The 24,010-nt window shown below is 36.4% G+C and overlaps 7 protein-coding genes across 7 annotated transcripts; all 7 read right to left on the bottom strand.

Moving 5' to 3' along the window:
* Positions 1–159: 159 nt before the first annotated feature.
* On the bottom strand, positions 160–1,517 carry LOC119599398 (cuticle protein 7-like). The gene is made up of 3 exons (XM_037949170.1): positions 1,501–1,517; positions 724–873; positions 160–526 (listed from the first exon to the last, which is right to left on the bottom strand). Exons 1-3 carry the CDS (start codon positions 1,510–1,512, stop codon positions 233–235), a joined length of 456 nt encoding a protein of 151 aa, XP_037805098.1. The 5' UTR covers positions 1,513–1,517; the 3' UTR covers positions 160–232.
* A 1,751-nt stretch (positions 1,518–3,268) lies between these two features.
* LOC119599414 (cuticle protein 19.8-like) lies at positions 3,269–4,605 on the bottom strand. The gene is made up of 3 exons (XM_037949182.1): positions 4,591–4,605; positions 3,815–3,964; positions 3,269–3,619 (listed from the first exon to the last, which is right to left on the bottom strand). Exons 1-3 carry the CDS (start codon positions 4,600–4,602, stop codon positions 3,347–3,349), a joined length of 435 nt encoding a protein of 144 aa, XP_037805110.1. The 5' UTR covers positions 4,603–4,605; the 3' UTR covers positions 3,269–3,346.
* Positions 4,606–6,424: 1,819 nt separating this feature from the next.
* Positions 6,425–7,731, bottom strand: LOC119599410 (larval cuticle protein A2B-like). Its single transcript, XM_037949179.1, has 3 exons — positions 7,714–7,731; positions 6,933–7,082; positions 6,425–6,747 (listed from the first exon to the last, which is right to left on the bottom strand). Exons 1-3 carry the CDS (start codon positions 7,723–7,725, stop codon positions 6,475–6,477), a joined length of 435 nt encoding a protein of 144 aa, XP_037805107.1. The 5' UTR covers positions 7,726–7,731; the 3' UTR covers positions 6,425–6,474.
* A 2,675-nt stretch (positions 7,732–10,406) lies between these two features.
* Positions 10,407–11,870, bottom strand: LOC119599415 (cuticle protein 7-like). The gene is made up of 3 exons (XM_037949183.1): positions 11,855–11,870; positions 11,008–11,157; positions 10,407–10,758 (listed from the first exon to the last, which is right to left on the bottom strand). The coding sequence occupies exons 1-3, from the start codon at positions 11,864–11,866 to the stop codon at positions 10,486–10,488; spliced, it is 435 nt and encodes a 144-aa protein (XP_037805111.1). The 5' UTR covers positions 11,867–11,870; the 3' UTR covers positions 10,407–10,485.
* A 1,792-nt stretch (positions 11,871–13,662) lies between these two features.
* Positions 13,663–14,939, bottom strand: LOC119599409 (larval cuticle protein A2B-like). Its single transcript, XM_037949178.1, has 3 exons — positions 14,922–14,939; positions 14,124–14,273; positions 13,663–13,953 (listed from the first exon to the last, which is right to left on the bottom strand). The coding sequence occupies exons 1-3, from the start codon at positions 14,931–14,933 to the stop codon at positions 13,681–13,683; spliced, it is 435 nt and encodes a 144-aa protein (XP_037805106.1). The 5' UTR covers positions 14,934–14,939; the 3' UTR covers positions 13,663–13,680.
* Positions 14,940–17,996: 3,057 nt separating this feature from the next.
* Positions 17,997–19,265, bottom strand: LOC119599138 (larval cuticle protein A2B-like). The gene is made up of 3 exons (XM_037948892.1): positions 19,252–19,265; positions 18,466–18,615; positions 17,997–18,269 (listed from the first exon to the last, which is right to left on the bottom strand). The coding sequence occupies exons 1-3, from the start codon at positions 19,261–19,263 to the stop codon at positions 17,997–17,999; spliced, it is 435 nt and encodes a 144-aa protein (XP_037804820.1). The 5' UTR covers positions 19,264–19,265.
* Positions 19,266–21,077: 1,812 nt separating this feature from the next.
* Positions 21,078–22,354, bottom strand: LOC119599408 (larval cuticle protein A2B-like). Its single transcript, XM_037949177.1, has 3 exons — positions 22,332–22,354; positions 21,573–21,722; positions 21,078–21,393 (listed from the first exon to the last, which is right to left on the bottom strand). The coding sequence occupies exons 1-3, from the start codon at positions 22,341–22,343 to the stop codon at positions 21,121–21,123; spliced, it is 435 nt and encodes a 144-aa protein (XP_037805105.1). The 5' UTR covers positions 22,344–22,354; the 3' UTR covers positions 21,078–21,120.
* Between the last annotated feature and the right edge of the window lie 1,656 nt (positions 22,355–24,010).

Here is a 24,010-nt window from a genome sequence, read left to right as displayed (position 1 = left end):
ATGACTAATCAGTAAAGACATATTTCAATCTTGAACTTCTGTATCACTACGTATTTCATAATTTGAAAGGCATTTAAAGTTTCTTAATTCATTCTAAATAATTTCTGAGGCTTGTGTGTTTCCTTACAATTGAAAGGATATATAAAGTTTTGAATGATTAAATTAATATCTTTATTTCATGTATAAATATAGATACAATTTGATGAATATATATCTGACACTCTAAGACATCTTAGGCATAGGTGGGGGGAGGGGGGCCGTAGGCGGGGGGAGCGGGCTTGTAGGCGGGGGGAGCGGGCTTGTAGGCGGGAGTGTGCTCGGGGTACTGAGCCTCGCCCTCGTAGGTGACCTCAGCAATCAGACCGTCGCCGTTGTCCACATATGTGACGATCTGCTTGCGGCCGTCGGGAAGGTCGACGGTGTAGGTGCCCTCGGTCTTGTATCCGTCGCGGGACTCAGTGTGGCCGAAGTTGGCGCCAGAGTATCCGTCGGCGACGCCGTAGTTGTAGTTGTACTTCGGGGGCACCTGGACAGATGACAAGGGAAAGAAAAATGTTTCTCAGTAAATATCCCTGGAACTTTCTATTTTCACGGAATCAATGTAGTATATGTTAAATGAAAATATGGCAGCGCAGTGCAATAATGCCTGGGTTGATAGAAGCCTCAGTAGCAAAGTCATCAATGGGAACTGACAAAAAATAATTTGATTGTATAAATATTTACATCAGGGTATTCGGGCTCGTAGTGTGCAGGGGCGTGGTAGGCAGGTTCGGGGGCGTGATACGGTGCAGGAGCGTAGGCGGGCGGAGGAGGGGCGTAGACTGGGGCCTTGTCGCACAGAGCAACGGCAGCCACGCAGGCGAGGACGACGACCTGCCGACAGATTCTCGCATTATCTACAGTTACTAACGAAGAAGGAAAGGAAGATGACCTGTCCATAATACGACGAGGTGTTTACTAGGTGCAGGAACAAATAAAAAAAATGGATAAATGAATTCACTGTCCATCGATGAACGGTGTATCTATACAATCAATATATACATAAATGTATGAGTGTATGTATAGGTATATGTATATATATGTGCATGTATATATATATGTGTATCAAATATGTATATATATATATATATATATATATAATATATATATATATATATATATATATATACATACACAGTATGTATCTGTATATATAATTATATGTAAGCATACATATACATACACACATATATGCATATATATACTTATACATAAATATGTATATTTATATATACCTACATATATTTAAACACATATACATATGTGTGTGTGTGTACGTATCTATCTATCTATCTATCTATCTATCTATATATATATATATCATTTAAAGAAATGTAAACACTACTCTCGTCATTCAAATAATTTTTCCCGGACCACTTTCACATTCACTGATTAATATTAACATCGTAAATACTTTCGCATGTTGAAGACTTCGTTCCGATATACAGGAGGATTTCGTACCTTGAGAGACATGGTTAGTGAACGTATGATGGTTAGTGGTTGACACTTCTCCTTATATAATGTGTGCGATGTGTGTTCGTACGCACGTTCTGCCGTAGGCCCTTTCACCGTGAGAATAATTTTCCAGCCCTTGAAATACCATCTTAGTAATTGTCAATAGGATAATGAGTGTCTGCTATAAAGACGTTATCTTTATCTTTATTTGTACATTTGTTTAATTTTGTTTTATGTTTAAGCAACTGTATTTCAAGTTGAAATATACTTTATGGCTATTATCAATATTGCATATCATATATGATATCACATAAGGGATTATGTCAGCATATAAATGGGTGTTTATCTGCTTCAGAAAAAGATAATTCCGTGAGCAAATAGATATCAACTAATTTTATCTCTGTATCTATATACAAAAACACACACACACACACACACACACACACACACACACACACACACACACACACACACACACACATATATTATATATATATATATATATATATATATATATATATATATATATATACATGTATATGTATATATGTATTTATACATTTGCATGCATATACATACATATATATATTTGTACGTATATGTTTATATATATATATATATATATATATATATATGTATATATATATATATATTTATTTATATATATGCATATATATGTACATATATCTATGTATGTGTGTGTGTTTCCTGTAGGTTGTTTGTCAATAACCACAGAAAACCAACATTCATTTTCTTTGCTACATACTTCACATTTACAAAATTAAGAGCTAGAAAACATTAATCACCTGTGCTTACAATATCTGTTCTGCATGGATCAAATTTCATAACCACCCATTTAGCATTTCTGAATTCCAGATCTTGCCCTCCCATTCAAGCAGATTTGACCTGACCATAGCCCAAGCTCCCTACATCGTTAACATGAAACCAGAGCTCAATGATACAACTACTTCAACTACTCTATTTACCATGTGAACAACCATTAACGCGTTAAGTAGTTAGTTACCTGAAAGTATACTTTTTTTTTAGAAGTTATATGTACCTTTTCATTTTTTCTGTATCATATGTTTCTTCAATCCTTGTAAGCAAGTTTTTCTATATAAATTTTGTATCTACTTTTAGCACTGATGATGCCGATTGCATCTCCAAAACGTTTGCAACAATAGAGTCTCTCAGAAATAATGGCTTTCCTTTTTCTGGCCAGAATCAGATTCACACGGGACACTTCTATAACTCACCTACATTAGAAGAAGATATAGCAAGAAATTCCTGGACATGTACTAAAGGATTGAGAATTTCTTCACTATAATAAAAAAAAGAAAAAAAAATGTGTGTGTGAGCATATATATACTTGTAAATTTATATAATCATATCTATATATTTGTGCATGTGGTTGTTTCATATATAAACATGTACTGTAATGGGTTGTGATGATGGCTTTCCATATTTAAAATATTCTTTTCCATTTCATCTGTAAATGTGAGAGTTTGTAATTGAGTCCTTTGGATTACCAGTTGATGGTCTCAGTTTTTGAAGAAAACTGCAGTCGATGCTCACAAATGCACATGTTGCACTGTCTTATGTTAACTCTATCTGTCAATATTTATGAGACTAGTTTACTTGTATCTCAGTCTTGATTTCTGTTGTATAACTGACTTTGATAAAATCCAAGAAATGAGTTTTCTTATCTATTCTAATCAGTTTCTGAATCTTCATTGTGTGTTTCATTTTCATTGGATGTAGGAAAAAGGGCATATTTTTTCAAACTAGCCTTTATTTCTTGTATAAAAATAAATACAATTTGATGAATATATCTCTGGCACTCTAAAACATGTTAGGCATAGGTGGGGGGAGGGGGGCCGTAGGCGGGGGGAGCGGGCTTGTAGGCGGGAGTGTGCTCGGGGTACTGAGCCTCGCCCTCGTAGGTGACCTCAGCAATCAGACCGTCGCCGTTGTCCACATATGTGACGATCTGCTTGCGGCCGTCGGGGAGGTCGACGGTGTAGCTGCCCTCGGTCTTGTAGCCGTCGCGGGACTCTGAGTGGCCGAAGTTGGCGCCGGAGTAGCCATCGGCGACACCGTAGTTGTAGTTGTACTTCGGTGGCACCTGGAAAGGTGACAATGGAATTAGACATGTTTCTCAGTAAGTATCCATGGATCTCACCATATACTATCAATATAGTAACATTGTACGTTAAATAAAAAAATAACAGCGACGTGTAATAATGATTTGGTTAATATAGGCTTCAATAATAATGTCATCAATGATGGTTGGAAAAAACTATTCTGATTGTATACATACATCAGGGTATTCGGGCTCGTAGTGTGCAGGGGCGTGGTAGGCTGGTTCGGGGGCGTGGTAAGGTGCAGGGGCGTAGGCGGGGGGAGGAGGGGCGTAGACTGGGGCCTTGTCGCACAGAGCAACGGCAGCCACGCAGGCGAGAACGACGACCTGCCGACGGAGTATCACATTATCTACATTTACTAACGAGGAAGGAAAGGGAGATTACATGTGCTTAATGGGACGAGGTGCTTATTAGGTGCAGGAACAAATAGAAAAAAAATAATGAATGAATTCATCGTCGATCGATGAACGGTGTATCTACACAATGAATATATGCATAAATGTATGTGTTTGTATATATGTATATGTAGTTATATGCAATTAATAGCGTATATATAAAAAGATATATATATATATATATATATATATACATATATATGTATATATTCATATACATTTGTGTATATATACATATATATGTATATATACATATTTATATATGCACTTACATACACACACACACACTAACATATATATATACATACACATATATATATATATATATATATATATATATATATATATATATATATACATGCATACATTTATATATCTATATATATATGTGTGTGTGTACGTATCAAAATATATATAATTTGAAGCAAATGTAAACACTACTCTCGCCATTCAAAGAATTTTTACCGCACCACTTTCACATTCACTGATTAATGTCATCACCGCAAATACTTTCGCACGTTGAAGACTTCCTTCCGATATAGAGGAGGATTTCGTACCTTGAGAGACATGGTTAGTGACTGACACTTCCCCTTATATACTGTTTGCGATGTGTGTTCGTACGTACGTTTTACTGGAGGCCTTTTCACCGTGGGAATAATTTTCCAGCCCTTGAAATACCATCTTAGTATTTGTCAATAAGATAATGAGTGTCTGCTATAAAGACGTTTGTTTTTATCTTTATTTTTATTCATACATTAATCTATTTGTTTAGTTTTGTTTCCTTTTTGTCTTTATTTTTAGTTATACATTGATATATTTTTTATTTTTGTTATTTTTTTTAGCAGTTATATTTTAAGTTATGTTCAAGTCTATCTATAACTATTGTACATAATTATCTTGTTTTGGAAATTTTCTATATTTCGAATATCCTTTATATCATATATTATGTTACATATTATGTCAGCATATAAATGTGTGTTTATCTACTTCAGAAACAGGTGGTGATAAATACGTGAACTAATATAAATCAATGAATTTTGTTTTTGTATCTATATACAAAAATGAACATGTATAGGCGTGTACATAAATCTATGAACACACACTAGTATATATGCACAAACACACACAAACATATATATGAATATATGTATGTATATATGTATACACATACATATATGTGTATATATATGTGTTTCCCGTTGTTTATCTGTCAACACCTACAGGAAACCAACATTCACTGGCCTCGGACTTCATTTTCTGAGCAACATTCCTCACATTTACAAAATTAAGAGAGTGGAAACGCTAATTAACTGAGACTGCAATATCTTTTCTTCGTAGGTCAAATTTCACAAGCACCCATGCCACTGAATTCCAAATTTTGCCCTCTAATCCCCCCAAAATTGACCAGACCATAGCTGAAGCATTACAAATCTTTAACATCGAACCAGATCTCAGTGGTACTACTTTAAACCCCCTTATTTACCATATGAATAATCATCCACCCATTAAATGGTTACCTTAAACTAGCTCTTTTTACAACTGATATGTACCTGTTAATTTTTTTTCTGTATCATATGCTTCTTTGATCTTTGTGTGCGTTTTTTATATAAAGTTTGTGTTAATTTTAGCACATATGATGGCGATTGCATCTCCGAAACAATAAAGTTTTTCGTAGCAGTAATAGTTTTCCTTTTCCTGATCAGAATCAGATTCCCACGGGATGCTTCTATAACTTACTATATTCGCAAAAGAAATGTCAAGAATACCTGGTCATGTACAGAAGGATTGACAATTCATTTCGCTCTAAGAAACTAAACAAAAATTATATATATATGTATCCACACACACACACACACACACACACACACACACACACACACACACACACACACACACACACATATATATATATATATATATATATATATATATATATGTGTGTGTATGTGTATCCTTACAGATTTTTATGTATATGTATATATATATTATATATCATATATCTTTGTGCATCTGGTTGTATGTGTGTGTATGTATACGAATATCATATATAAACATAATGTAATGGGTTGTGGTGATAGCTTTCCTTATTTGATATATTATTTGAGATTTCCTCTGTGTGAGTCCACAATTGAGTTCCTTGATTACCAGCCGACAGATGCAGTCTTTTGAAGAATGAATACACATCTTCCACAGTCAACTTCATCTGTATATACAACTGAGACTAATTTACTTGTTTTTCAATTTTGATATCTATTGTATCATTCATATTCATTAACTCTGAGAAGTGAATTATTGAAGTGAGTTATTGTAATTCATTTTTGTGTCTCGTTTTCATTCGGACGTATGAATAAAATTTCAGATTTTTTCAAACTAAAGTTTTTATTTCTTGTATAAAAAATAAATACAGCTTGATGACTATATCTCTGACACTCTAAGACAGCTTAAGCATAGGTGGGGGGAGGGGGGCCGTAGGCGGGGGGAGCGGGCTTGTAGGCGGGAGTGTGCTCGGGGTACTGAGCCTCGCCCTCGTAGGTGACCTCAGCAATCAGACCGTCGCCGTTGTCCACATATGTGACAATCTGCTTGCGGCCGTCGGGAAGGTCGACGGTGTAGCTGCCTTCGGTCTTGTAGCCGTCGCGGGACTCAGTGTGGCCGAAGTTGGCGCCGGAGTAGCCGTCGGCAACGCCGTAGTTGTAGTTGTACTTCGGGGGCACCTGGGCGGATGACAAGGGAATGAGAAATGTTTCTCAGTTTCCATGGAACTCCATATTTTCCTCGGATTAGTATAGTATAAGTGAAAGGAAAAGAAGGAACGCAGTGTAGTAATGACTGGGTTGACGCAGGCCTCAATAACAAAATCTTCAGTGATTAGTAAAAATGAAATTGTATAGGTACTTACATCAGGGTATTCAGGCTCGTAGTGTGCAGGGGCGTGGTAGGCTGGTTCGGGAGCGTGGTAAGGTGCAGGGGCGTAGGCGGGAGGAGGAGGGGCGTAGACTGGGGCCTTGTCGCACAGAGCAACGGCAGCCACGCAGGCGAGGACGACGACCTGCCGACAGAGTCTCGCATTATCTACAGTTACTAACGAAGAAGGAAAGGAAGATGACCTGTGCGTAATCGGGCGTTACTAAGTGCAGGAACAAGTAAAAAAGTCAAAACATGAATTCACTGTCTATTGATGAACGTTGTATTTACACAAAGGATATATGCACAAATGTATACGTTTGCATGTATGTACATGCATACAAAATATATGTATATCTATATATTTCTATTTATGCGTATATACACATATGTATACATATACGTATACACACATGTATATATTCGTATAAGTATACACACATATATACACATACACCACACATACGCACGCATATATGTGTATATACACATACACATATATACATACTTATATATATATATATATATATATATATATATATATATATATATATATATATATATATACATACATATGCATCCATACATATACACATGTTTGCGTATGCATGTATATGTGTGCATAGCTAAATATATATTTGAATCAAATCTAAACACTACAGTCGTTATTCAAAGAATTTTCCCCGCACCACTTCCACATTCACTGATTAATGTCATCACCGCAAATATTTTCGCATGTTGAAGACTTCCTTCCGATATAGAGGAGGATTTCGTACCTTGAGAGACATGGTTAGTGAGCGTATGATGGATAGTGGTTGACACTTCCCCTTATATACTGTGTGCGATGTGTGTTCGTACGTATGTTCTACCGTAGGCCCTTTCACCGTGGGAATAATTTTCTAGCCCTTGAAATACCATCTTAGTAATTGTCAATAGGATGATGATTGTCTCCTCAAAAGACGTTTTTTTTTTTTGTATATCTATTTAAAAAGAAGTGTGTTTATGTGAGCTAATAAATATCTTTTAAATTTATACCTTTATCTATATACAAAAATGAACAGATATTTATGCATATACATAAATGCATGGACGCAAACACTAGCAGGTGCACACACACACACACACATATATACATACATATATCTATACATACATGTGTATATATATATTATATGTACAGTCGCTAAAAAATATCTTTACTTGGGAGTAGATGAAACCTAAACGATCGCTAGGAGTTGATTCGAAAATGTTTTCAAAGCTCGGGACAGATGAAGCTTTATACTGTGTTCGAATAGTGTTTCGGAGCTGATATGGCAAGAGCAACGTGTCATGAGAATATTAGCAAAACCTTGTAGTAATATTATAGTCTACCCTGAAAATCGCCTAGTCACGAACTTTTGATTTACTTTTATTTCCTTTTGGAACTATAAATACTGTTGATATGTGTACTTTATAAAATATATTATTTTCATGTTTAACTATCAAATGTTTGTTTATTTACATAGTTATGGTGTCAAAAATAATTGTAAGTCCTCTTCCCAATGTAAATAAGTATCCTCAGAAAACTGAGTAAAATAAGACAGTAGAACGGGATTAATATTTAAACCTTAATATCATTCGAATATCCTCTCTAGTCGTGTCTGACGATAAGCCTTAACAGACTAATCACTGCTGTATATACAGTTTGGTTACTCTGAAATCAGCACGGTTTTAACGGATTAAATACGGCAATAGAAATACTGTTTGACCAAGAGACATCATCATGGGCTATGAGGGAATTTACCGCCGTGAACCGAGATAGACGGTTTAGTCACGTGTCTATAATAACAAGAAACGCCCTAGTGATAAACAACAACAAGACAACAACCTCAAAGACCATGATTACGCTTTACTCCGAGGGACTATCAAAGCCTAAATATCAAGATATTTTGAAACCTGGTGTCTGCGGATCCAACGATACCAAACAACTGGTTTCACCAAAGACTAGGCCAGACGTGGGCACCGTGCATGCATAACGGGGGAAGATGATCAAGAAAATGTCATTCAAAAATATAAATCATTATGCTATATGAAAGACAAGTAGAAAACTTGCATTGAAGTGCATGGATATCATGAGTTAATGAAAACCATTTGATACTCAATGACAACACCCCTTACATCTAACCGGGTTTGAGAAGGGGGTAGTGACCGGTAATTAGTGCCACGTCCCCATAGCGTGAATGATTTTCTTCTTATTTATTTTCATTATTATTATTTCTTTGAAAATCCATAACTACTACAATAGATTGACGGATGTCGGTTCCGGCAGATTGACGGGGTATGCTTGTAGAAATCGTGGACGAGATGTTTATACCGTCGGTGAGGGCCATGGTGTTTTCCTAGCCGGGGCCATTTTACCTCCAGGATAGCAACCCTACCCACACAGGCAGTGTCGTAAAGGCGTGATTTCGGTAACAACCCGAGATTACTGTTGCCACATCCACCCAGATCGCCATACCGTCATATCGTCATTGCCCAAGCAATTACGGCAAGAGAGCGATTGTACTCTGCAGACGGACGCCAGTTAACGGCGGAGTTAGTGGCATCCCTACCAAAAGACTTGGCAGCATTCGCCAACACGAAATATTAATAGTATTATATATGAAAACCCTAACTTTTTAAAATATACCCGAGCAAAGTGAAAAAAAGAGTTATTCTAGGGGCTTTAAGCTGTAAATATAGGTGAATTTAATAAAGTTAAAAGTTGTGATCTTTAGGGAAGCAAACAGCCTAGGGGGGTCATATGCCCCCCTGTCCCCTCTCCCAAATGACGCCTCTCAAGAGCAATTTATTTATATAAAAGATGTCGACATACGATATAAATGCTCTAATAGACATTTTTATTCACTCACTGCATATATGTGGCTATAAATTAATAATTTTAAATCCGGCTAATCTTGGCCAGTAATGTATGTGAATTTTAACTATCAACACTTACAGGAAATCAATCAACACTTACAGGAAACTTCATTTTCTCAGCTACAAACTTCACATTTACAAAAGCAAGAGTCGGAAAATAATAATTAACTGAGCTTACAGCATCTGTTCTGTGTGGGCCAATTCTCAGAAACACCCGTTTAACATTACTGAATTCCAAGTTTTGTCATCCTATTGTAATTTTTTTTATGTTCTCTTTTTTGTATCATATGTTTCTTTGACATTTGTGTGGTTATATATGTATATACATTTTATATCTTTTAGCACTGATGATAAAGATTACATCCAATTCTCACAACCACCCGTTAACATTACTGAATTCCAAATTTTGCCACACCATTGTATTTTTTTTTTTTTTAGCACTGATGAAGATTACATCTCCGAAACGTAGCAGTAATGGTTTTCCTTTTCCTGAACAGAATCGGATTCCGACAGGAAACTTCTATAGCTTACTATATTTGCTTCTTTTTTATTTGAACATAAAAAAGGGAGATTTTTTCAAACTAGTCTTTATTTCTTGTATAAAAATAAATACAATTTTGATGGATATATCTCTGACACTCTAAGACATCTTAGGCATAGGTGGGGGGAGGGGGGCCATAGGCAGGGGGAGCAGGCTTATAGGCGGGAGTGTGCTCAGGGTACTGAGCCTCGCCCTCGTAGGTGACCTCAGCAATCAGACCGTCGCCGTTGTCCACATATGTGACGATCTGCTTGCGGCCGTCGGGGAGGTCGACGGTGTAGCTGCCCTCGGTCTTGTATCCGTCGCGGGACTCCGAGGCGGCGAAGTTGGCGCCGGAGTAGCCGTCGGCGACGCCGTAGTTGTAGTTGTACTTCGGCGGCACCTGGGCAGATGACAAAGGAAAGAGGAAAGTTTCTCTGTAAGTATCCATGGAACTTCACATTTTAATGGAATCGGTATAGTATAAGTGAGCTGAAAATGTAGCAATGAAGTGTACTAATGACTGGGTTGATGCAGGCCTCATTATGAAAGTCATCGGATATTATATATATATATATATATATATATATATATATATATATATATATATATATATATATATATATATATATTCTGACTTATAGATGCTTACATCAGGGTATTCGGGCTCGTAATGTGCAGGGGCGTGGTAGGCTGGTTCGGGGGCGTGGTAAGGTGCAGGAGCGTAGGCGGGCGGAGGAGGGGCGTAGACTGGGGCCTTGTCGCACAGAGCAACGGCAGCCACGCAGGCGAGGACGACGACCTGCCGACAGAATATCATATTATCTACATTTCCTAACGAAGAAGGAAAGGAAGATGACCTGAGCATAATCGGACGTTACTAGTGCAGGAACAAATAGAGAAAAGTCAAAACATGAATTTACTGTCCATCGATGAACGGTGTATCTATATAATCAATATTTTCATAAACGTATGTGTGTATGTATGTATACGTATATATATAATCACGTATATATATATATATATATATATATATATATATATATATATATATATATATATGTGTGTGTGTGTGTGTGTGTGTGTGTGTGTGTGTGTGTGTGTGTATGTGTATGTCTATATGAATATATATACATGTTTATATACACATATACATACACACACACACACACACATATACATATATATACATATACACATGCGTATATACGTGTGTGTGTATATATATAAATATATATATATATATATATATATATATATATATATATATATATATATATATATATACATACATACACATACACAAACGTAAATATATATATGTATATATGTATTTGTGTACGTATCTATATACATATCCTTTGAATCAAATATAAACACTACTGTCATTATTCAAAGAATTTTCCCCACACTATTTTCACATTCACTGATTAATCTCAACACTGTAAATACTTTCGAACGTTGAAGACTTCCTTCCGATATACAGGAGGATTTCGTACCTTGAGAGACATGATTAGTGAGCGTATGATGGTTAGTGGTTGACACTTCCCCTTATATACTGTGTGCGATGTGTGTTCGTACGTACGTTTTGCTGGAGGCCTTTTCACCATGGGAATAATTTTCCAGCCCATGAAATACCATCTTAGTATTTGTCAGTAGGATAATAAGTGTCTGCTATGAAGACATTTGTTTTTTATCTTTATTTTCATTTATACATTTTTACTTTTGTTTCCTTTTTGTTTTTAATTTTAGTTATACATTTATGGTTTTTTTTTTAGTTTTTTTTTAGCATATATGTTTTAAGTGAAGTTCAAGTCTATGTATAACTATTGATATTATTTATATGTAATTACTTTACTTTGGAAATGTTCTATTATGTGACATAAAGATTTTTGTCAGCATCAAAATGGGCATTTATTTACTTCAGAAACAGATGGAGATAACGTAAACTAGTATAAATCAGTGAATTTTATCTTTGTATCTATATACAAAAATGAACACGTATAAACGTATACATAAATTCATGAACACACACACACACACACATATATGAATATATGTATGTATATATGTATACACATACATATATGTGTATATATATGTGTGTGTGTTTCCCTTAGATTGTTTATCTGTCAACATCTATAGGACACCAACATTCACTGGCCTCGACCTTCATTTTCTGAGCAACATTCCTGACATTTACAAAATTAAGAGAGTGAAAACGTTAATGAACTGCGGCTTCAATATATTTTCTTCGTGGGTCAAATTTCACAACCACCCATGCCAATGAATTCCAAATCTTGCCCTCCCATCCAAACGAATTTGACCTGACCATAACTGAGGCACTTCAAATCTTTTACATGGAACCAAATCTATTTCAAAGCCCCTTATTTACCACATGAACAATTATCCACACATTAAATGGTTACCTTAAACTATTTTTTTTTTCTAAAATTGATGTATACCTGTTCATTTTTTTCTGTATAATATGTTTCTTTGATTTTTGTGTGCGTTTTGTTTACATATATAAATTTTGTATCAACTTTAGCACATATGACAGCGATTGCATCTACGAAACAATATTTTTTTCGTAGCAGTAATGATTTTCCTTTTCCTGACTAGAACCAGATCGGGATGCTTCTATAACTTACTACATTCGAAAAAGAAATGGCAAGACTATCCTGGACATGTACAGAAGAATTGAGAATTCCTTTCGCTCCACGAAAGTTGGGAAAAAAAAAAATATCCTTATGTATCCACATGTATATATATGTATGTGTATGCTTACAGATTTATATTATATACATATATGTATATATATATATATAATATATACATATATATATATATATATATATATATATATATATATATATATATATATATATATATATCACATATCATTGTGTATATGGTTGTGTGTGTATGTGAATATCATATATAAACATATTCCTTATCTAAGATATTCTTTTCCATTTCCTCTGTGTGAGTGAGTCCATAATTGAGTCTTTTGATTACCAACCGACAGATACAGTCTTTTGAAGAATGAATACACAGCTTCCACTGTCAACTTCATCTGACTGTATAAATGAGACTAATTTACTTATTTTTCTGTCTTGAGATCTATTGTATAATTCATATTCATTAACTCCGAGAAGTGAATAAGTGAAGTGAGTTATTGTAATTAATTTTCGAGTCTTTATTTTGTGTCTCGTTTTCATTCGGACGTATGAATAAAATTTCAGAATTTTTTAAACTAAAGTTTTTATTTCTTGTATAAAAAATAAATACAATTTGATGAATATCTCCGATACTCTAAGACATCTTAGGCATAGGTGGGGGGAGGGGGGCCGTAGGCGGGGGGAGCGGGCTTGTAGGCGGGAGTGTGCTCGGGGTACTGAGCCTCGCCCTCGTAGGTGACCTCAGCAATCAGACCGTCGCCGTTGTCCACATATGTGACGATCTGCTTGCGACCGTCGGGAAGGTCGACGGTGTAGCTGCCTTCGGTCTTGTAGCCGTCGCGGGACTCAGTGTGGCCGAAGTTGGCGCCGGAGTAGCCGTCGGCGACGCCGTAGTTGTAGTTGTACTTCGGGGGCACCTGGGCGGATGACAAGGGAATGAGAAATGTTTCTCAGTATCCATGGAACTCATTAGTATAGTATAAGTGAAAGGAAAAGAAGCAAGACAGTGTAATAATGACTGGGTTGACGCAGGCCTCAATAACAAAATGTTCAGTGATTAGTAAAAAAAAATTGTATAGATACTTACATCAGGGTATTCGGGCTCGTAGTGTGCAGGGGCGTGGTAGGCTGGTTCGGGGGCGTGGTAAGGTGCAGGGGCGTAGGCGGGAGGAGGAGGGGCGTAGACTGGGGCCTTGTCGCACAGAGCAACGGCAGCCACGCAGGCGAAGACGACGACCTGCCGACAGAGTCTCGCATTATCTACAGTTACTAACGAAGAAGGAAAGGAAGATGACCTGTGCGTAATCGGGCGTTACTAAGTGCAGGAACAAGTAAAAAAGTCAAAACACGAATTCACTGTTCGTCGGTAAACGTTGTATTTACACAAAGTATATATGCAAAAATGTATACGTTTGTATGTATGTATATGCATATAATATATATATATATGTATATATATATATATATGTATGTATGTATATGCATATAATATATATATATGTATATATATATGTATATTTCAATTTATGCGTACATACACATGTATATATACATATACGTATACACACACGTATATATACGTATATGTATACACACATGTATACAAACATATAAACATACACCACACACACATATATGTGTATATGTATACATAAATACATACGTATATATACACACATGCATACATATATATACACACATGTGTGTATATCTACATATAAATGTATGCGTAGCTAAAAATATATAATTTGAATCAAATCTAAACACTACAGTCGTTATTCAAAGAATTTTCCCCGCACAGCTTTCACATTCACTGATTAATGTCATCACCGCAAATACTTTGCATGTTGAGGACTTCCTTCCAACATACAGGAGGATTTCGTACCTTGAGAGACATGGTTAGTGAGCGTATGATGGTTAGTGGTTGACATTTCTCTTTATATAATGTGTGCGACGTGTGTTCGTACGTATGTTTCTACCGTAGGCCCTTTTCACCGTGGGAATAATTTTCCAGCCCTTGAAATACCATCTTAGTAATTATCAATAGGGTGATGATTGTCTCCTCAAAAGGCGTTTTTTGTATCTTTATTTAAAAAGAAGTGAGATTACGTGAGATAATAAATATCAATTAATTTTATTTCTTTATCTATATACAAAAATTGACACACATACACACACACACACACTTGCACATACACACACACATACATACACACACACACACACACACACATATACATACATATATATATATATATATATATATATATATATATATATATATATATATATATATATATATATATATAGATATATATATATATATATATATATATATATATATATATATATATATGCATATACATAAATGCATGGACGCACACACTAGGATGTGTACACACACACATATATAGATACATATATCTTTACACATATCTGTGTATATATATGTACAGTCGCTAGAAAAGTATTTTTACTTGGGAGTAGATGAAACCTAAACGATCGCTAGGAGTTGATGTGGAAATGTTTTCAAAGCTCGGGACAGATGAAGCTTTATACTGTGTTCGAATACTGTTTCGGAGCTGATATAGCAAGAGCCACGTATCATGGGAATATCAGCAACGGAGACCTTGTAGTAAAATCATAGTTTCCCCTGAAAATCGCCTAGTGACGAACGTCTGCTTTACATTTTTTTTTTCTCGAACTATAAATACTATTGATGTGTGTACTTTGTTAAATATGTATATTTATATTATACATAATTAACTCACAAAGTTTGTATATTTACATAGTTATGTTGTCAAAAATAATTGTAAGTCCTCAGCCCATTGTAAATAAGTATCCTCAGGAAATTAAATTGGACACTAGAATGGGATTAATATTTATACCCTAATATTATTCGAATATCCTCTCTAGTCTTGTCTGACGATAAGCCTTAACAGAGTAATCACTGCTGTATATACAGTTTGGTTACTCTGAAATCAGCACGGTTTTAACAGACTAAATACGGCAGTAGAAATACTGTTTGGCCAAGAGACATCATCCTGGGCTTTAAGGGACTTTACCACCGTCAACAGAGATAGACGGTCTAGCCACGTGTCTATAATAACAAGAAACGCCCTAGTGATAGACAGCAACAAGACAACAACCTCAAAGACCATGATTACGTTTTACTCCGAGGGACTATCAAGAGCTGAAATATCAAGATATTTCGAAATCTGGCCTCTGGATCGAGCGACACCAAACAACTGGTTTCACCAGAGACAAGGCCAGAAGTGGGCACCGCACATGTACATGTAAGGAAGATGATCAAGTAAATGTCATTCAAAACATTGTGCTATATGAAAGACAAGTAGAAAACTTGCATTGAAGTGCATGAATATCATGAGCTAATGAAAACCATTTGATACTAAATGGCAACACCCCTTACATCTAACTGGATTTGAGAAGGGGGCGTGGCCGGTAATTAGTGCCATGTCCCCATAGCGTGAATGATTTTCTCCCTAGTTATTTATTTTCATTATTATTATTTCTTTGACAATCCATAACTACTACAATGGATGCGAAGCCCTTTTGTTCTGCTAGCAACAGAACGCAGACTGGGCTGTTTGTGTGGATGCACAGCAGTGGGGTCGAGTGGCTGACGGATGTCGGGCCCGGCAGATTGACGGGGTATGCCTCGTGGAAATCGTGGACGAGATGTTTGTACCGTCGGTGAGGGCCATGGTGTTTTCCTAGCCGGGGCCACTTTACCTCGTCCAGGATAGGAACCCTACCCGCACGGGCAGTGTCGTGAAGGCGTGATTTCGGTAACAGCTCGATACTACGGTTGCCACATCCACCCAAATCGCCAGATCTCAGTCTCATTGAGGATGACTGGACAGCTATGGGCTTAGACTTCCCCCAAGATCATACCCGCAATCGTCATATCGTCGTTGCCCAAGCAATTACGGCAAGGGGGCGATTGCACTCTGCAGACGGACGCCAGTTAACGGCGGCGTTAGTGGCATCCCTACCACTAGACTTGGCAGCATTCGCCAAGCTGGTGGCAGTAACACGAGATATTAATAGTATTATATATTTCAAAGAACCATTTTTAAAAATGTATCCGAGCAAAGTGAACAAGAAAATGAGGAAAATGAGTTATTCTTGGGGCATTTAACCCCAAATATAAGCTCTAAATATAGCTGAATTTAAAGTTAAAAGTTAAAAGTTGTGATCTGTAGGGAAGCAAACAGCCAAGGAGAGTCAAATGCCCCCTACACCCTCTCCCAAATGATACTCTCAAGAGCAATTTCTTTATGTAAGAGGTGTTTAAAAGGATATAAATACTCTAATAGACATTTTTATTCATTCGGTGTATGTCTGTTCATTCTAAAAGCCGGTTAATCTTAGTCAGTAATGTATGTGTATTTCCTGTAGGTTATTTAGCTGTCAACACTTACAGGAAATCAACATTCACTGGCCTTAGACTTCATTTTCTTAGCTACAAACTTCACATTTACAAAAGCAAGAGCCTGAAATCAATAATAAACTGAGCTTACCATATCTGTTCTGTGTGGCAATTCTCAGAAACACCCGTTTAACATTACTGAATTACAAATTTTGCCATCCCATTGTAACTTTTTTTTATGTTCTCTTTTTTTGTATCATATGTTTCTTTGACCTTTGTGTGCAATTATATATGTATATACATTATATATCTTTTAGCACTGATGATGGAGGTTACATATCCGAAAAGTTTGTAACAATAGAGCTTTACATAGCAGTAATGGTATTCTTTTTCCTGAACAGAATCGGATTCCGACGAGAAACTTCCATAGCTTACTATATTTGTTTTGTTTTCATTTGGACATATGAAAAAATAATAAAATTGAGAATTTTTCAAACTAAAGTTTTTATTTCTTGTATAAAAAATAAATACAGTTTGATGACTATATCTCTGACACTCTAAGACATCTTAAGCATAGGTGGGGGGAGGGGGGCCGTAGGCAGGGGGAGCGGGCTTGTAGGCGGGCGTGTGCTCGGGGTACTGAGCCTCGCCCTCGTAGGTGACCTCAGCAATCAGACCGTCGCCGTTGTCCACATATGTGACGATCTGCTTGCGGCCGTCGGGGAGGTCGACGGTGTAGCTGCCCTCGGTCTTGTAGCCATCGCGGGACTCAGTGTGGCCGAAGTTGGCGCCGGAATAACCGTCGGCGACACCGTAGTTGTAGTTGTACTTTGGTGGCACCTGGGAGGATGACAAGGGAATGAGAAATTTTTCTCGGTATCCATGGAACTCCATATTTTCCTTGCATTAGTATAGTATAAGTGAAAGGAAAAGAAGCAAGGCAGTGTAATAATGACTGGGTTGACGCAGGCCTCAATAACAAAATCTTCAGTGATGACAAAAAAAAAAAAAAAAAAAAAAATGTATAGACACTTACATCAGGGTATTCGGGCTCGTAGTGTGCAGGGGCGTGGTAGGCTGGTTCGGGGGCGTGGTAAGGCGCAGGAGCGTAGGCAGGAGGAGGAGGGGCGTAGACTGGGGCCTTGTCGCACAGAGCAACGGCAGCCACGCAGGCGAGGACGACGACCTGCCGACAGAGTCTCGCATTATCTACAGTTACTAATGAAAAAGGAAAGGAAGATGACCTGTGCGTAATCGGACGTTACTAGTGCAGGAACAAATAGAAAAAGTCAAAACATGAATTCACTGTCCATCGATGAACGGTGTATCTATATAATCAATATTTACATAAATGTATGTGTGTGTATGTATATGCATATATATAATCATGAACACATATATGTGTGTGTGTGTGTGTATGTCTATATGAATATATATACATGTGGAATTCATGTGCATATTCGTGTTTTTTCTTGTACTTCTGTTCGTTGTTCTACCTGCAGTATATATATACATGTATATGTACACATACATACATATATATATATATATATATATATATATATATATATATATATATATATATATATACATATATATACATATATGCATATATGTATACGTATATATATATATATATATATACACATATACACACACGTACATATATGTATGTGTTAACATATCTGAATATATATCATTTGAAGCAAATCTAAACACTACTGTCGTCATTAATCACTTTCACATTCACTGATTAATCTCAACACCGCAAATACTGTCGCATGTTGATGACTTCGTTCCGATATAAAGGAGGATTTCGTACCTTGAGAGACATGGTTAGTGAGCGTATGATGGTTAGTGGTTGACACTTCCCCTTATATACCGTTTGTGATGTGTGTTCGTACGTACGTTGTACTGGAGGCCCTTTCACCGTGGGAATAATTTTCTAGCCCTTGAAATACCATCGTAGTAATTGTCAATAGGAGAATAAGTGTTTGCTATAAAGTCGTTTGTTTGTTATCTTTATTTTCATTTATACATTTATCAACTTGCTCATTTTTGTTTTTATTTTAAGCAGTTGTGTTTGAAGTTAAAATCTGTGTATAACTATGGTTTTATTTGTAAATGATAATCTTGCAGTAATTATTATTATTTTTTTTGCCATATTGAGAAAAGTACGTGAACTAATAAACACCAGTTAATTTTATATATGTATCTAGATACAAAAATGAACATATATATGCATACACATAAATGCATGGACGCACACAATCGCATGTGCACACACACACAGACACATGCATGCACACACACATATATATACATATATTTACATACATACCTGTGTGTATATATATATGCATGTATAAAAATATGTATATATACATATGTATATATACACATACATACATATACCCATATATGTATTTATATGTATACACATATATGTATGTATATGTATATATATGTGTGTGTGTTTGTGCGTTTCCCGTGGGTGGTTTATCTGTCAACACCTACAGGAAACCACATTCACTGGCCTCAGACTTCATTTTCTTTGATACATCACAATTACAAAATTAAGAGCCTGGAAACGCTTATGAACTTACGATATCTTCTCTGTGTGGGCCAATTCTCACAACCACCCATTTAGCATTGCTGAATTCCAGATCTTGCAATCCCATCCTATCAGCTTTGACCTGACCTTAGCCGAATCTCTCCATATCGTTAACATGAGCTGAATGGTACAGCTACTTCAGCCACCCTATTGCCACGTGAACAACGATCCACTTATCAAATGGTTAATTATCTTAAAATATATATTTTTTTTCACTTGATATGTTTATTTTTTCTGTATTATATCTCTAACATTTATGACCATTTGTTAAATATAAATTTTGTATATTTTTTGAGCACTAATGATGGTGACTGCATATCCGAAACGTCAGCAACAAAGTTATTCTCAGCAGTTATTGTTTTCCTTTTCCTGAACAGAGAAACACGAGAAACTTCTATAACTCACTAAATTCGAAGACAGGGCAACAATATCTTGGATATGTACAGAATGGTTGACAGAAATTACTTTCTTGTCAACACACACACTTACACACACACACACACACACACGCACACACATACACACACACACACACACGTGTGCGTGTGTGTGCTTATAATTTTTTATCATATATATATATATATGATTCTTTTTTTTTGTATGTGATTGTGTGTGTAGGCATGTGGATATTATATATAAACATATATTGTAATGGATTATGGTGATAGCTTTCCTTACTTAAGATATTCTTTTCCGTTTCTTCTGCGTAAGAGAGTCCATAATTGAATCCTTTGATTACCAGCCCACAGTTGCAGTCTTTTGAAGAAAACCGTTCGCCATAATACTCGTGGGGGAATCCTTGGATTCTAATTCCTTCATGAATACCATCTTCCACAGTCTTCTTTGAACTATCTACTTATATGAATGCGACTAATTTACTTGCATTTCAGTCTTGAGATCTATTTTATAATTCACATTCATCAAGTGCGAGAAGTTAGTTATTGTAGTTATTGTAATTCATTAATGTGTTTCGCTTTCGTTTGGACTAAAATTTCAATTTTTTTCAAAGTGAAGTTTTTATTTCTTGTATAAAAAATAAATACAATTTGATGAATATCTCCGACACTCTAAGACAGCTTAAGCATAGGTGGGGGGAGGGGGGCCGTAGGCGGTTGGAGCGGGCTTGTAGGCGGGAGTGTGTTCGGGGTACTGAGCCTCGCCCTCGTAGGTGACCTCAGCAATCAGACCGTCGCCGTTGTCCACATATGTGACGATCTGCTTGCGGCCGTCGGGGAGGTCGACGGTGTAGCTGCCCTCGGTCTTGTATCCATCGCGGGACTCAGTGTGGCCGAAGTTGGCGCCAGAGTAGCCGTCGGCGACACCGTAGTTGTAGTTGTACTTCGGGGGCACCTGGGCGGATGACAAGGGAATGAGAAAGTTTTCTCAGTATCCATGGAACTCCATATTTTCCTTGCATTAGTATAGTATAAGTGAAAGAAAAGGAAGCAACGGAGTGTAATAATGAGGCCTCAATAACAAAATCTTCAGTGATGACAACAACAACAAAAAAAGTTTGTATAGACACTTACATCTGGGTATTCGGGCTCGTAGTGTGCAGGGGCGTGGTAGGCTGGTTCGGGGGCGTGGTAAGGTGCAGGAGCGTAGGCGGGAGGAGGAGGGGCGTAGACTGGGGCCTTGTCGCACAGAGCAACGACAGCCACGCAGGCGAAGACGACGACCTGCCGACAGAGTCTCGCATTATCTACAGTTACTAACGAAGAAGGAAAGGAAGATGACCTGTGCGTAATCGGGCGTTACTAGGTGGAGGATGAAATAGAAAAAGTCAAAACATCAATTCACTGTCCATCGATGAACGGTGTATCTAGACAGTCAATATTTACATAAATGTAAGTGTGTATGTATGTATATGTATATATATGTCTATATGAATATATATACATGTGGAATTCATGTGCATATTCGTGTGTTTTCTTGTACTTCTCTTCGTTGTTCTACCTGCAATATATATACATGTATACACACACACACACACACACACACACACACACACACACACACACACACACACACACACACATATATATATATATATATATATATATATATATATATATATACATACATGCATATATGTATACGTATATATATATATACACACATACACGTACATGCACATCTGTGTTAACATTTCTAAATATATATCATTTGAAGCAAATCTAAACACTACTGTCGTTATTGATCACTTTCACATTCACTGATTAATCTCAACACCGCAAATACTGTCGCATGTTGATGACTTCGTTCCGATATAAAGGAGGATTTCGTACCTTGAGAGACATGGTTAGTGAGCGTATGATGGTTAGTGGTTGACACTTCCCCTTATATACCGTTTATGATGTGTGTTCGTACGTACGTTGTACTGGAGGCCCTTTCACCATGGGAATAATTTTCTAGCCCTTGAAATACCATCTTAGTAATTGTCAATAGGAGAATAAGATGTTTGCTATAAAGACGTTTGTTTTTTATCTTTATTTTCATTTATACATTTATCAACTTGCTTATTTTTGTTTTTGTTTTAAGCAGTTGTGTTTGAAGTTAAAATCTGTGTATAACTATGGTTTTATTTGTAAATGATAATCTTGCAGTAATTTTATTTTGTTTTGCCATATTGAGAAAAGTACGTGAACTAATAAACACCAGTTAATTTTATATCTGTATCTAGATACAAAAATGAACATATATATGCTTACACATAATTGCATGGACGCACACACTCGCATGTGTACACACACAGACACATGCATGCACACACACACATATACACATATATATGCATATGTATATATATATATATATATATATATATATATACATAGATAGATATAAATATATTTATAGACCTTTTTTTATATGTATATATATATATATATATATATATATATATATAAATACACATATGTATATATATATATGCATGTATAAAAATATGTATATATACATATGTATATATACACTATGCACAATACATATACACACATATATGTATTTATATATATACACATATATGTATGTATATGTATACATATATATATATATATATATATATATATATATATATATATATATATATATATGTGTGTGTGTGTGTGTGTGTGTGTGTGTGTGTGTGTGTGTGTTTGTGCGTTTCCCGTGTAGGTGGTTTATCTGTCATCACCTACAGGAAACCACATTCACCGGCCTTAGACTTCATTTTCTTTGATACATACTTCACATTTGCAAAATTAAGAGCCTGGAAACACTTATGAATTTACGATATTTTTTCTGTGTGGACCAATTCTCACAACCATCCATTTAGCATTGCTGAATTCCAGATCTTGCAATCCCATCCTAACAGCTTTGACCTGACCTTAGCCGAATCTCTCCACATCGCTAACATGAAGCCAGAGCTGAATGGTACAACTACTTCAGCCACCCTATTGCCATGTGAACAACCATCCACTTATTAAATGGTTAATTACCTTAAACTAGATTTTTTTTTTTTTTGTATTATGTCTCTTTAACATTTATGACCATTTGTTAAATATAAATTTTGTAGATTCTTTAAACACTAATGATGGTGATTGCATATCCGAAAAGTCAGCAACAAAGTTATTCTTGGCAATTATTGTTTTCCTTCTCCTGACCAGAATCAGATTTCCACGAGAAACTTCCATAACTCACTACATTCGAAGATAGGGCAAGAATATCCTGGAATTGTACAGAACGGTTGACAGGAATTACTTCTTTTCAACACACACACACATATATATGTGTGTGTGTCCTGGGTATGACGTTAAACTGCATCCCCCTGTTGCCTTGTATGGTATGCCTCTTCAAGCAAAGGCTAGGAGAAGGGAACTCTCACTCCAAATCCCCTGCTGCCTTGTAGGATATGCCTATTCAGGCAAGGGCTAGGTCCACCGGCGACATCTGTGGTGGCGTCAGGAAGGGCATCCGGCCTTAATAC

This window comes from Penaeus monodon, chromosome 42, assembly GCF_015228065.2.
Source record: "Penaeus monodon isolate SGIC_2016 chromosome 42, NSTDA_Pmon_1, whole genome shotgun sequence".
Lineage (NCBI taxonomy): Eukaryota > Metazoa > Arthropoda > Malacostraca > Decapoda > Penaeidae > Penaeus > Penaeus monodon.
This window is presented reverse-complemented; position numbering and strand designations above follow the sequence as displayed.